At 42.7% G+C, this 12264-nt stretch overlaps 1 protein-coding gene across 1 annotated transcript; it reads left to right on the forward strand.

Moving 5' to 3' along the window:
- Positions 1–415: 415 nt before the first annotated feature.
- Positions 416–3591, forward strand: LOC131139401 (uncharacterized). Its single transcript, XM_058089015.2, has one exon. It carries the CDS (start codon positions 1046–1048, stop codon positions 2093–2095), a length of 1050 nt encoding a protein of 349 aa, XP_057944998.2. The 5' UTR covers positions 416–1045; the 3' UTR covers positions 2096–3591.
- Positions 3592–12264: the final 8673 nt, after the last annotated feature.

Consider the following 12264-nt stretch of genomic DNA (forward strand, 5'->3'; position numbering starts at 1 on the left):
CATAAGTTACAGGCTAAGTGCACCGCAATTTAACGCCGCTGACTTTCACTTGGCCCTTTTGAAGGATGTTTTCAATTACGGTACTGATTCATTTAATTCATTGTTTCAGGGCCCAAAATGCTTTTTTTTTTTTTTTTTTTTTTTATGAAAAGGTTGACTGAGTCTCCCCACCAGCACTCAGATTTAATCAGTCATGTACATTGAAGACTGGAATGTCCTCTAAAAGAGATTTGACAAAGTTGTACGGGGATATGTGCAGCGCTCTTAAAGGGACACGGCAAGCTGGCATCAGTGGGGGAGGGCGTCCTCGTCAAAAAGATGAAAAGCTCTGCGCCTTTAAGAGGGTTGCCTTTTCTTTCCCTCATGCCCACCCACCCCACCCCCCCCCCGTCTGCCCCACTCTCGGCCATGCAGACACTCCTCCTGTGAGCATCGGCGAAGCAGCTCCTGTCCCTTATGTCTCTTTGTGGGGAGCACAACAGACTTTTACGTCCTTGCGTCACTGGAGACGAAGCAGAGCTCCGGTGGAGGGGGGAACCTCCAGGTGCGGAACTCCGAGGCAAAAGTCTAAAAGAGACGCCGGAATTCAAGAACCGGACCACAGAAAGACTCTTAAAAGAAACTACCGAACGGATTGAATTGGACTGGACTGCATCACTTTAAGGTGGAATCTTCCTTGTCTTTGGAAAAGTTAGAGCTGCATATAGAATTCAGAGTGTTTGTTTTATTTTTATTTTATTTATCTGTCCCCCAGAGTACTTTCCTAACGGTCCCTCACTCTAAAGAAATGGAGATGCTCTTTAAAGAACATCATGAATGGTCTTGACGGTGCTTTTGATTCAGCAGCCCGGGCGTTTATCTTAATTCGCCAGCTTTTTCTGAGTCGTCTGCATGAAAGACTGCATTGATATTGCTCTAAGTGGGGGGGGGGGGTAACTTGTGAAACTTTAGAGCTCTGAACTGGAGAAAAAAAAAATATGGAAAAAAGATCTGGAGTTGAGTTGAAAAAATCCGGATTTTTAGCGACACTATAAAGACAGGGGTAATGTTCACAGGGGACGGAGTGGTCAGTGGTCACTTCCTGACCGGGGGCACCTTCAAGCCTTACCCTGGACTGGAAGTAAACACAAAGATTCAAATGGAGACTGGTCAAGTCTTCGGGGCCTATCCTACGTACCAGGGTCAAGTTTGCACCGATGTAAGCTTGCCCAAAGTGACAAACGATGTTTCAAGTACTTTTAAAGTGCCGCCACCCTTACCAGTCCCACCGCCTGCTCTCAAACTGGGGCAGGAAGGCTTCAAGAAAGTCTGCAGGACCGAAGAGAACAGTCCATGCCCCTTCCCCGGACTGGCGTCTGGGGTGCCGACACCCTTAGCAGTCCCACCGCCTGCTCTCAAACTGGGGCAGGAAGGCTTCAAGAAAGTCTGCAGGACCGAGGAAAACAGTCCATGCCCCTTCCCCGGACTGGCATCTGGGGTGCCGCCACCCTTACCAGTCCCACCGCCTGCTCTCAAACTGGGGCAGGAAGGCTTCAAGAAAGTCTGCAGGACCGAGGAGAACAGTCCATGCCCCTTCCCCGGACTGGCTTCTGGGGTGCTGGAGATGCGGGTGAAAGAAGGGAGTAAGATCCGCAACTTGATGGGGTTCGCCATGGCACGGATGCAAGGCGGAGACGGTGGAGGCGGAGAAGGCGGCGGGTTGAGGCAAGTGGTCTTCACCGGGTCAGGGCGTGCCGTCACCAAGACCATCACCTGCGCCGAGATCATGAAGCGAAAAGTGGGATCGTTGCACCAGCTGACCAAGCTGCAGTACAAGGTGGTGAAAGAGGTGTGGGAGAACACCGACGGGGGGACGTCGGAGATGACCGTGCACAGGACCGTGCCCTCCATCAGCATCCTCCTCTCCAAAGATCCTCTGGACCCCCGGGAGCCGGGCTACCAACCCCCGGAGACTCTGGGTGCATTGTGGGAAGAGAGGGACGGCGGCACGCAGTCAGCATTTAAGAGACCTCTCACACCTTCGCCGCTCAGCAGTTTCCCGCTGTGTAAGCGGGTGTGTTCCGGAGAGGGGGTCTCAGTCCTCCTCCCGCACTGACTGGATGTCAACAGTGCATGGTGGGGCGGGGGGGGGATTGGATCCGAAGAGTTCATTTGGAGCTGCCCTCCGCTCAAGCACAACGCTGAGACAATCAGAACAGTCAGTCAGACAGAACAGTGCTTTCTCACAAGAATTAAGTACCAATTGCAGCCTTGGGAGGTCAGTCCGGACTGGGGCGTTTCAAAGCTTGCCTTCTGTACATACAGCTAGGGACCACAATTGTCATCTTGTCCGTGATACAAACCCTTAAACAGAATGACTTAAGTTAGAGAACAAAAAAAAAAGCCATGAACTGCAAAGTAACTGTTTTGCGCCCATAGAGCAACGCTTTTCAGTAGAACCCAGACCACAAAGACACGCAGCTTAAAAGCCATTGACGATAAGACAAATGCAAAACATGTCAATTTGTATTTGTCTGAATATTAAATGTTTTTTTCCCCTCCCCAACGGAAAAGCCTCTGCGATATTTTATCTATTTCCCCGCATGGCTCAATTTGCAATTGAAAAGAAAACCGCCGTCACAATGTTGCAATAAGGACAAAGACATCAGTACATTTGTTTGTAGCAGACATATTGTCATGGTAAAAAATATTACACCACTTTGTTCCTTCAATTTCTTGTTCATTTTAATGCCTGGTACAAGGAAAGGGACCTTGTTTTATTTTTTTGGCAGTACAACGCCAATACCAAATCGTTATTCATGTAAGAACTGATTTTGGTGATCGAGAAAACCATGGAACTCTTATGAGCTGTTTTTGTTGTCATGATATCTGTGCCAACAAATGTACCTTTAATTGTAGCAGCCATTAAAATGGATCGATACACTGAAGAAACAAGGGTGGTCTAATATTGTTTTATGACTGTATATCTGAAAAAGACAGATTGTCTGATAATTGGGGTGTTGAGTGTTGCAATAAGGACAAAGACATCAGTACATTTTTGTTTGTAGCAGACATATTGTCATGGTAAAAAATATTACACCACTTTGTTCCTTCAGTTTCTTGTTCATTTTAATGCCTGGTACAAGGAAAGGGACCTTGTTTTATTTTTTTGGCAGTACAACGCCAAATACCAAATCGTTATTCATGTAAGAACTGATTTTGGTGACCAAGAAAACCATGAAACCATGGAACTCTTATGAGCTGTTTTTGTTGTCATCATATCTGTGCCAAGAAATGTACCTTTAATTGTAGCAGCCATTAAAATGGATCGATACACTGAAGAAACAAGGGTGGTCTAATATTGTTTTATGACTGTCTGATAATTGGGGTGTCGAGATTTGTCACTCAAACACACCAATGACCTGCAGCCATGAAACAGAAAAGCAGAGAGAAGCAGTTATGTTCATTTTTAAATACAGTTAGCTCATGTGTTTTTCGGTTATCGTCAAAAAATACGATAAAAATGTAGCCTGAGTCGGTTTGCATACAATATGACCCACGTCTTGTGTTGCTAATACACTGCCTGTGTTCTTAAAGGAAAACTGCACTAATTAAATTAAATCATCCACAATCCCGGGCTGCACGGCGGTTGAGTGGTTAGCACGGAGGCCTCACAGCTAGGAGACCCGAGTTCAATCCCATCCTCCGTCATCTCTGCATATTCTCCAGGTACTCCGATTTCCTCCCACATTCCAAAAACATGCTAGGTTAATTAGCGACTCCAAATTGTCCACAGGTATGAATGTGAGTGTGAATGGTTGTTTGTCTACATGTGCCCTGTGATTGGCTGGCCACCAGTCCGGGGTGTACCCCGTCTCTCGTACATCCGCGACCCTCGTGAGGATCGTAGAAAATGAATGAGTGAATCCACAATCCTTTTCCCAGACATGAACACACATCTTTCTCCTTTCTGTCCGTTCTAAAGGTATAAAAACAGATAAAATAGAGTCACCTCATTACTGAATGTAATGAGACACATTTAAAGACCGCTATTATAACACCTCTAACAACCTCCAACAATGTTGTGACCATGTAATAACACATACATTTATGATATTTACAGTATTTTGTCATATTTTGGTCAGTTTTAGTGTTAAGAGAACTACCTTGCTGGGCGCATTGATTTCACATAACACTGAAACGTAGTTCGGTAGTTCGATCGATGCAACAATGTTAATAATAATAATAATAATAATAATGATAACAATGTATGGTTAGTATGCACGCCACATTATACACATAAAATGGAGTACTGTGGCTGCTTTTTGGAGTCTTCTTCACAAGGCTTCATAGGCGGAATATGTGTATCCCATTACGTGCGGTAATGAGCTGTCTCTTTGTTTGTATATCTTTAGAAGGCACAGAAAAAAGAAAGACGTGTATTGATGTCTCATGACGATTGTGAATGATGGGCAACATTTTTTTTTTAAGTGTTTTCCTTGAATGTGCCTATTGCTGATACATGGAAACCTATGATGTCATCAGTGGTTGACTTTACAGTTATTTGCTAATTTAACATGTCGCTGCTTTTATTTGATCACGCCTGCAAAATATATAACCAAATAAAGTTGCAAGCACCAGCATTTTGATCGAGATGGCGAGAAAACACTACTGAATTCAAGTAATAACTCCAAGTTGGTGTCCGAGTGGATCTCGTTGCCAAATCGCCGTCTGTCAACAATCATGTCTTTGATCAAGGTAAAATTGACGTTATATGTTTTTAGCATTTAGCATTTTCTACCGCATTTCCTCACAAGGGTCGCAGGGGTGCTGGAGCCTATCCCAGCTGTCTTCGGGCGAGAGGCGGTTGTACACCCTGAACTGGTCACCAGCCAATCACAGGGCACATATAGACAAACAACCATTCACACTCACATTCATACCTATGGACAATTTGGAGTCGCTAATTAACCTAGCGTGTTTTTGGAATGTGGGAGGAAAACCGGAGTACTCGGAGAAAACCCACGCATGCACGGGGGGAACATGCAAACTCCATACAGAGATGGCCAAGGGTGGAATTGAACCCTGGTCTCCTAGCTGTGAGGTCTGCGCGCTAACCACTCGTCCACCGTGCAGCCCTGCAGTGTTAGTATTAAAACATTTGATTGCAATTGTTGCTGCTAAATACCAAATAAGATGTGACTTTGTTGATCCAATATTAGCGATATGTTTTAAAACATTCGTTCATTTTCGACTGCTTATCCTCACAAGGATCGTGGGGGGGCTGGAGCCTATCCCAGCTGTCACCCAGAACTGGTGGCCAGCCAATCACAGGGCACATATAGACAAACAACCATTCACACTCACATTCATACCTATGGACAATTTGGAGTCGCTAATTAACCTAGCATGTTTTTGGAATGTGGGAGGAAACCGGAGTACCCGGAGAAAACTGGGGAGACCGGGGGTCTGCGTGCTAACCATTCGACCACCGTGCAACCCCCACTACAATTATTATTATTATAATTACGATTACAATCCTCGCACCTTCTGGAACGGATTAATGATGCTAACCAAGGTTCCACTGTAATGGAGATCAATGACAGAGTCAGCAAAGACTTTCAAGCAGCTAAGTAATATATCTTTTTTTTTTTTTTGGACTCCATCAGTTATTTCACCGACATTGTAAACATCATTTTGAAAAAGAGATTCTATTTGTCTCTGTACGGTCAATGTGTCGGAAACGCTTGAGCCTTGACCTCCATCCTGTTAAAAACACACATCCCATTGATGATAAGACAAACGCATGTCATAATTTGAAATGTTGTCTTTTTCCTCCGCTATGAAAAAAAGTCTGCGCTCTTATTTCATCTATTCCCTCGCTCGGCTGAATTTGCAAAGCCACGATTGAAAAGAAAACTGGCGTGCTGATCTCACGATAAGGGGCGACGGCAGCGGTAAACTTTTGGATGTAGCGTAGAAAAAGCTGATTTAATGACAAAGCTGTTGATAAGGATGCTGACGCTCCTGAACTGGCCCAGCCTGGCAGAGGAGCTCCCGGGGGCAGAAATACAGGCAGCGATTATCATTAAGATAACAACATAACATCACACAAACAGTGGAAAGGGAAGGATTAAAACTAAGGTTGACACTCTTTTTCTCCTGCAACATACTTCCAGCCTGCAGGCCTATGTACGTACATCCTTCAAATGTAAATCGAATTATATTTCCTAAAAAGCTGCCGTAAAGAAAACAATACAATTGATTGTGAAAATGTTATCTTAATAATGAGTGCCTTCTTTTTTTCCCCACTTAATCCACCGTGCCTTTCGGGGATAATAACTTCGACAAGTAGAAGCTTTTTGCCATTGATCTTAATGAAAATCTGCAAACGCAGATGTCAGCATGCTTAAGTAAATTAATCAAAGTGACTGTGCAATCGCCGCGGCAACAAAGAGCGAGAAAAAAAAAAAAAAAAAAATGCTGCATTTTAACACCAGATTGTCTTTTCCTCACATTTCACAACGCGGTCGGCGGACACTTGAACCAAACTTAATGATCATCTTTCCGGCACCTGAGGTTGAGAACGAAGCGCGGCGAAGCGGGAAGCAAAACGGCGTGTCCTCGAGGCTACCGAGAAGGTTATCACTCCAGGGTCATTCCGTTATCACTCCGTTAACAGCTTTTCATCCCGGAGCCTATAGGACAGTCGCTATGCAATGCAGGTCAAATTGATAAGTACGCAATTCCGAATCGACCTCCATCTGAATTCTGCCGAGGAAAGGGGGGGGGGGTGGTATTTAGGGGGGTAACGGCGTGGGGTTTACGTGAGTGAGACGGCAGATAAAACATAGTGACAAAAGTATTATCCCGGAGCTAAATCCGATGTGGCTGCAAAGATAATAGTGCGGCCGAGGTGTGTGGTTGGTTATTCCCAACCTGGGACTCTGTTACAGGAATATTATTTGCTTTCAAACAGGCAGTCAAGATGAATTTAGAGGAAATACAAGCCCCCTGACACTCCCACCTCCCCACCAAAAAAAATCATTATGTCCAGCTAGCAAAAACCCCAGCTTTGTATGTGGTTAAATTTTAATAAATTGAATATTTTCATAAAGAGAACATAAAAAAAACTGTTTATGGTTTCCTAAATATGACTTTTACCATTATTAGAGCCCTTAAAAATTAAATAAACACCCCTATAGTCACATTTGCACCTTTATTATCCAACATCGTAGACATAATAATCACAATAAGCCATCTTGGATATAAGACTTAACTCGAACGTTAGCATGGCAGCTAACTTCCTGGTGTCTCGAAAATGTAATGACACCAACACACTAGTGTAGAATACAACTTTATTGCCTCCGTTTGTGGTTTAAGGACAGACTCACGATACACGATCGCTTTAATAACAAGCACAGAACATTCCCACAGGAGCTGCTGTCGGACAAACTTCCAGCATCATGTCTGTGGAGAATTGGTCTGAAGAAAATTCCTTATGTTCTTTGATGCTGAAAGTGGGTTTTGCACTTTTTAGTCAGACAACATTTCATTTTGTTTGATTAGATTTATATAAAAAGGGCTAAAAATTCTGCGGAATTCTGCGGAAACTGCAAGAGCTCATATCTATCAACAAATCTACCCCTCTGTTCCAGTCGAGGGCTGCACAGTGGACGAGTGGTTAGCGCGCAGACCTCACAGCTAGGAAACCCAAGTTCAATTCCACCCTCGGCTATCTCTGTGTGGAGTTTGCATGTTCTCCCCGTGTATGCGTGGGTTTTCGGGTACCGGGTACTCCGGTTTCCTCCCATTTGCGACTCCAAATTGTCCATAGGTATGAATGTGAGTGTGAATGGTTGTTTGTCTATATGTGCCCTGTGATTGGCTGGCCACCAGTCCAGGGTGTACCCCGCCTCTCGCCCGAAGACAGCTGGGATAGGCTCCAGCACCCCCGCGACCCTCGTGAGGATAAGCGGTAGAAAATGAACTAATGTACCAATATGAGTTTACAATGGAAAAAATACATCTTTTAAAGTTTTCCCATAATGCATTGCATCTGCTGAGGGAGCTGCAATGACGTCAGCCTCCCTCTGGGCTCTTGTGCTCCTCAGGCTCCTCAGGTATGAATGTGAGTGTGAATGGTTGTTTGTCTATATGTGCCCTGTGATTGGCTGCCGACCAGTCCAGGGTGTACCCCGCCTCTCGCCCCAAGACAGTTGCGATAGGCTCCAGCATATCTTTGTGAGACTTGTAATTTCACAACAAAAACTAAATATTAAAAAGAAGAAATCCAATAAAATTGTCATTTTAGTAAAATAAAGTTGAAATATTAAAGTCAATTCTTTTGAAGTCAACATTTTCATTTTTGGAACGTTAAGTTGCGGAAAACAATGCTACAGGAATATAATAAAAATATTTAGTCATAATTATGGTCGAGCGGTTAGCGCACAGGCCTCACAGCTCGGAGACCCGAGTTCAATTCCACCTTCACATGCGTGGGTTTTCTCCGGGTACTCCGGTTTCCTCCCACATTCCAAAAACATGCTAGGTTAATTAGCGACTCCAAATTGTCCATAGGTATGAATGTGAGTGTGAATGGTTGTTTGTCTATATGTGCCCTGTGATTGGCTGCCGACCAGTCCAGGGTGTACCCTGCCTCTTGCCTGAAGACAGCTGGGATAGGCTCCAGCACCCACCGCGACCCTTGTGAGGATAAGCGGTAGAAAATAAATGAATGAATGTTCCATTCGAAGGTATTCCCAATCTAGTATCTTGTTCTTGTGCCCAAGTTGTGTTGTCAGAAATGCTATAAAATAGTTCAAAACCGGAGCAAATGACGTATATTTTGTAGTCCAGTCTCTGGTAAAAGTCCATCATATTTTTCTGTTTTTTTTTTTTCCTTCATTGGGCCTCATAGGACTCGCTGTTGCCCTCTGCCGAGCAGAAGAAGTACTGCATAAATGAGCGCTACTGATATTTCAGTAGCCTGCAGGCCGCCTATTGAGGACCCTCAAAAATAGTAATTCAACATTTCAACAACATGGTTTGTTACATAGGAAATGCTGGACAATAGCATTACATTAAAAAAGCTGTCTTTTTATGCATCTATGGAACAATATGTTTATAATAATGGGTGTGATCAGCAGTGCTTCTCCACTCATTTCAGGGTTTAAGTATGAAGACTGACCGGCCGTACCGCAACCTTGTGTGCTTATGAAGCCACACAAAAAAAAAAAAAAAAAGCGCATGCAATGAATGCCAATGAGTTCATTTCTGAAGTTAACATAATGAAAGTGTCGGCAATGCTTTTCACCGCCGCGGATGAGAGTGAGGTCTCGCGCATTGGCGTGGGAGTTCGCTATCTCGCAGCCTCCAGATGGCTCCGTCGTCTCTTATCTAGAAGAATGGGGTGCTGCCTCAATTTTTCAAGCCGCCTTATCTGGGAATCCTTTAAATTTAATATTTACCACAGCCTATGTTTTGTGTCTGGCGCAGACGCTCTCAAGTCCTCTTGTTGTTGTTTTGTTTTTTATTATTATTATTATTATTATTGCTCTTCCTCGTCAAGTAAAAAGGACAGTGATTGATTACGGGATGGCGATGAGAGAATAGAAGATTGCGGGAACAATGGAGAAAATAACATCCAGTAACAGACCTTCACAGAATATTATTAATAAAAATGGTTTAAATGATGACTATATTGCAGAGACATTCAACAGTGATTCGCAACTGGTGGTTCCCGACCCAAAAGTGTGGTAGCGGATCCAAGTTACATCAATGTATTTAATATACAGTATGTATTTATATGTTTTATTTCCTAACATGATCACTGACTCCCAAATATGTATGTGCAAGAGGTGATGATGCAACTACACAATAGAAGAGAGCATGTTTGATGCACTCAGCCTGCCATCTGTTCCACTGAAATACACGCTGCACGTCAACCAGGAAGTAAAAAGGCATCTCCACTGTGTTGCATGAAGGAGGTTCTTCTTTCTGCAGCGTTTCCATGGACTTCCTGCTTCCGACCCAAACAGTCACCCAACCCTCCTCTAGGTACGCCTGCTCCACCGGGATTGGTCACACTCACTGACTTCAGTAGAAACAAACCTCATTATCTTACACTTTGGTATCGTTTAACACAATAAATACAACATGTAAAAACATATCATATAGAGCAACTGAATATAAATATTACAAATAAAGGTGGTTATTTTATTTGGAAAAATAATATACAGTTAGAAATCCCAGGTTTTTTTAATTTGGTTTCATTGGGTTTCTATAGCAACCTGTCCCACCTTGTTTAACGGGCCTTGAAGGCACCATAGTTGTGTGCCAACTTTGACTTTCACCTCATCCTTCCCAAATGCTGATACTGCGTGTGTGTGAATGCATAAAGGCTGATGATGCTATGATGTCTGTTTTGAGTGCTAATGTGCACATTTGTTACGTAAGTCATGCTATCACAATACTGTCACCCAAGCACCAAACGGTGATGTTATGTTAGAATCCTGCTCTAAAATGAACTCCAGACTCATAACAGTGATGATTTGGTATCCATTCTGTGCTTTTAATTTGATGTTTATAGTCGGGAACTGATATTTTCCTGAAACTTACCTATGTTGTTCTACTATGGATTATTAAAGAATGGTGTTTCCTGATGAAAGAAAGGAGTCTAATCTTTCTTTTGGTTTATATATCCATATGTTATTCATGGGGATTCCGTTCCGGGATTAGCGTGGATCCAATGTAGGTCCTTAAAAACAGAAAAGCGCTCCCATTATATCAAGAATGACTTGGTTTGCCATTTGATGAAGTATAAATTCAAAAGGTATTGCAGTCTTGTGTTGACATTACCTACAAAATAAGAATAGAGAAGCTCAGTCCCCCCTGGACCAATTCAGCTGAATAGCTCTGTTCTATTGTTTCCCTGCGCGATGTATACACAAGAGGTTAAGAGAACACTTAAGCGGCCATTGAAACGTCTTATTGTAATGTGGACTATCTGCATAAACAAGCAGCTGCTGCCTGGCAAAGTGTCCGCAAATGAAGGCTCTTTTCATTTTTGTTGACAAAAAAAGCCTCCATGTTGGATTAATCAGTGCGTCTGAGAGTGTAATTGTAGTGTCGGTGTCAAAAGCTGGAAGAGCAGATAATGAACACATGACCACAAGGCTGCCAAAAGAAGAAATGACAAGTTTGGGGGCCCCTAAAATAGGTAGAAAAAGTGCAGTCAGCATTATTTACATCAAAGCCCTGATAGGAAATGAAGGCTTGTTGTGTTTAGACTCAATAAAAAGCCACCTTCCATCCAAATTTTAACTTTACTAGAACATGGAAGCTATTTGAGGTTAATAATGAAAATTATGGAAACAGACTGTCAAATTGCATGGTTGGTTTTATGGCTGTTAAAAGATGGGTTGTGTAATGCTGCCCTCTGGTGGACACTTCAGGTCTAAATAAACCAGGTACAGTATACGTATAGCAGGGTATACTTCACCTTTTTGACGTCGAGGCTCGATTTTTCTCATTATCTCATTTCTCATTAATTTATTTTCAATGATAAATCACAATAAACAATCATTGTTTTCAATAAATCGCAATCCATTCACAGTTTAACAAGCTAGCAAGCTTAAGTTTAATGAATAAATAACATGACACGATAAAATGTCATCATCACAAAGATTATTATTAAATATCTTAACTTTTGCTAATAATTCATGGAACAAATCAAGCAAGGAAAAAATGTGAAGGCTTAAATCAGGCTTGTTAATAAAAGCAAGGCAATATTTTGATTTAGATTTTACTTTTAAAGCGTTAGATAGCGTCAGGCAACACTCCATACAATGGCCTCGCTTCCCTTCCATTGACAAAGCCTTACTTGATGAACTCGGGATTGTACTTACCTAAAAATGTAGTCTTTTGAGGGGGAATTGGCACCACTTTTGTCTTCATTTTTTCGTTTAAAAAACTTCTCCATTGCGAGTTGTATTTGAATTTCTTCTTCTGATCTTCTGTGAGCTTGTTTAACAACTGACTGACGCATTACCGCCACCATGTGGCCGGAAGATGCACTGTAAATGTAGCGTCTTTATGGATAGCATACAAAAGCATAGCGGCTAGCCAAACTACAAGATCAGAAGGGTAAAAGTCTTTGTGATGGAATAACTTAAATAACTTTCATTTTAAATTAACAAACCAATAATCAATAATTCTAAAGGTTATTAAGTTGCTTTTTGTCTCTCCTACGGGATACGTTTTTTCTTACTGCATTTTACGTCA

The sequence above is a fragment of the Doryrhamphus excisus genome, linkage group LG13 (genome assembly GCF_037039965.1).
Source record: "Doryrhamphus excisus strain RoL-2023G ecotype Guam linkage group LG13, RoL_Dexc_Guam_v1.1, whole genome shotgun sequence".
In the NCBI taxonomy this organism is placed as follows: domain Eukaryota; kingdom Metazoa; phylum Chordata; class Actinopteri; order Syngnathiformes; family Syngnathidae; genus Doryrhamphus; species Doryrhamphus excisus.

Bases quoted from the DNA above. Each gene is read 5' to 3' on its own strand.
- LOC131139401 (XM_058089015.2), top strand. From the start codon at position 1,046: ATGTTCACAGGGGACGGAGTGGTCAGTGGTCACTTCCTGACCGGGGGC.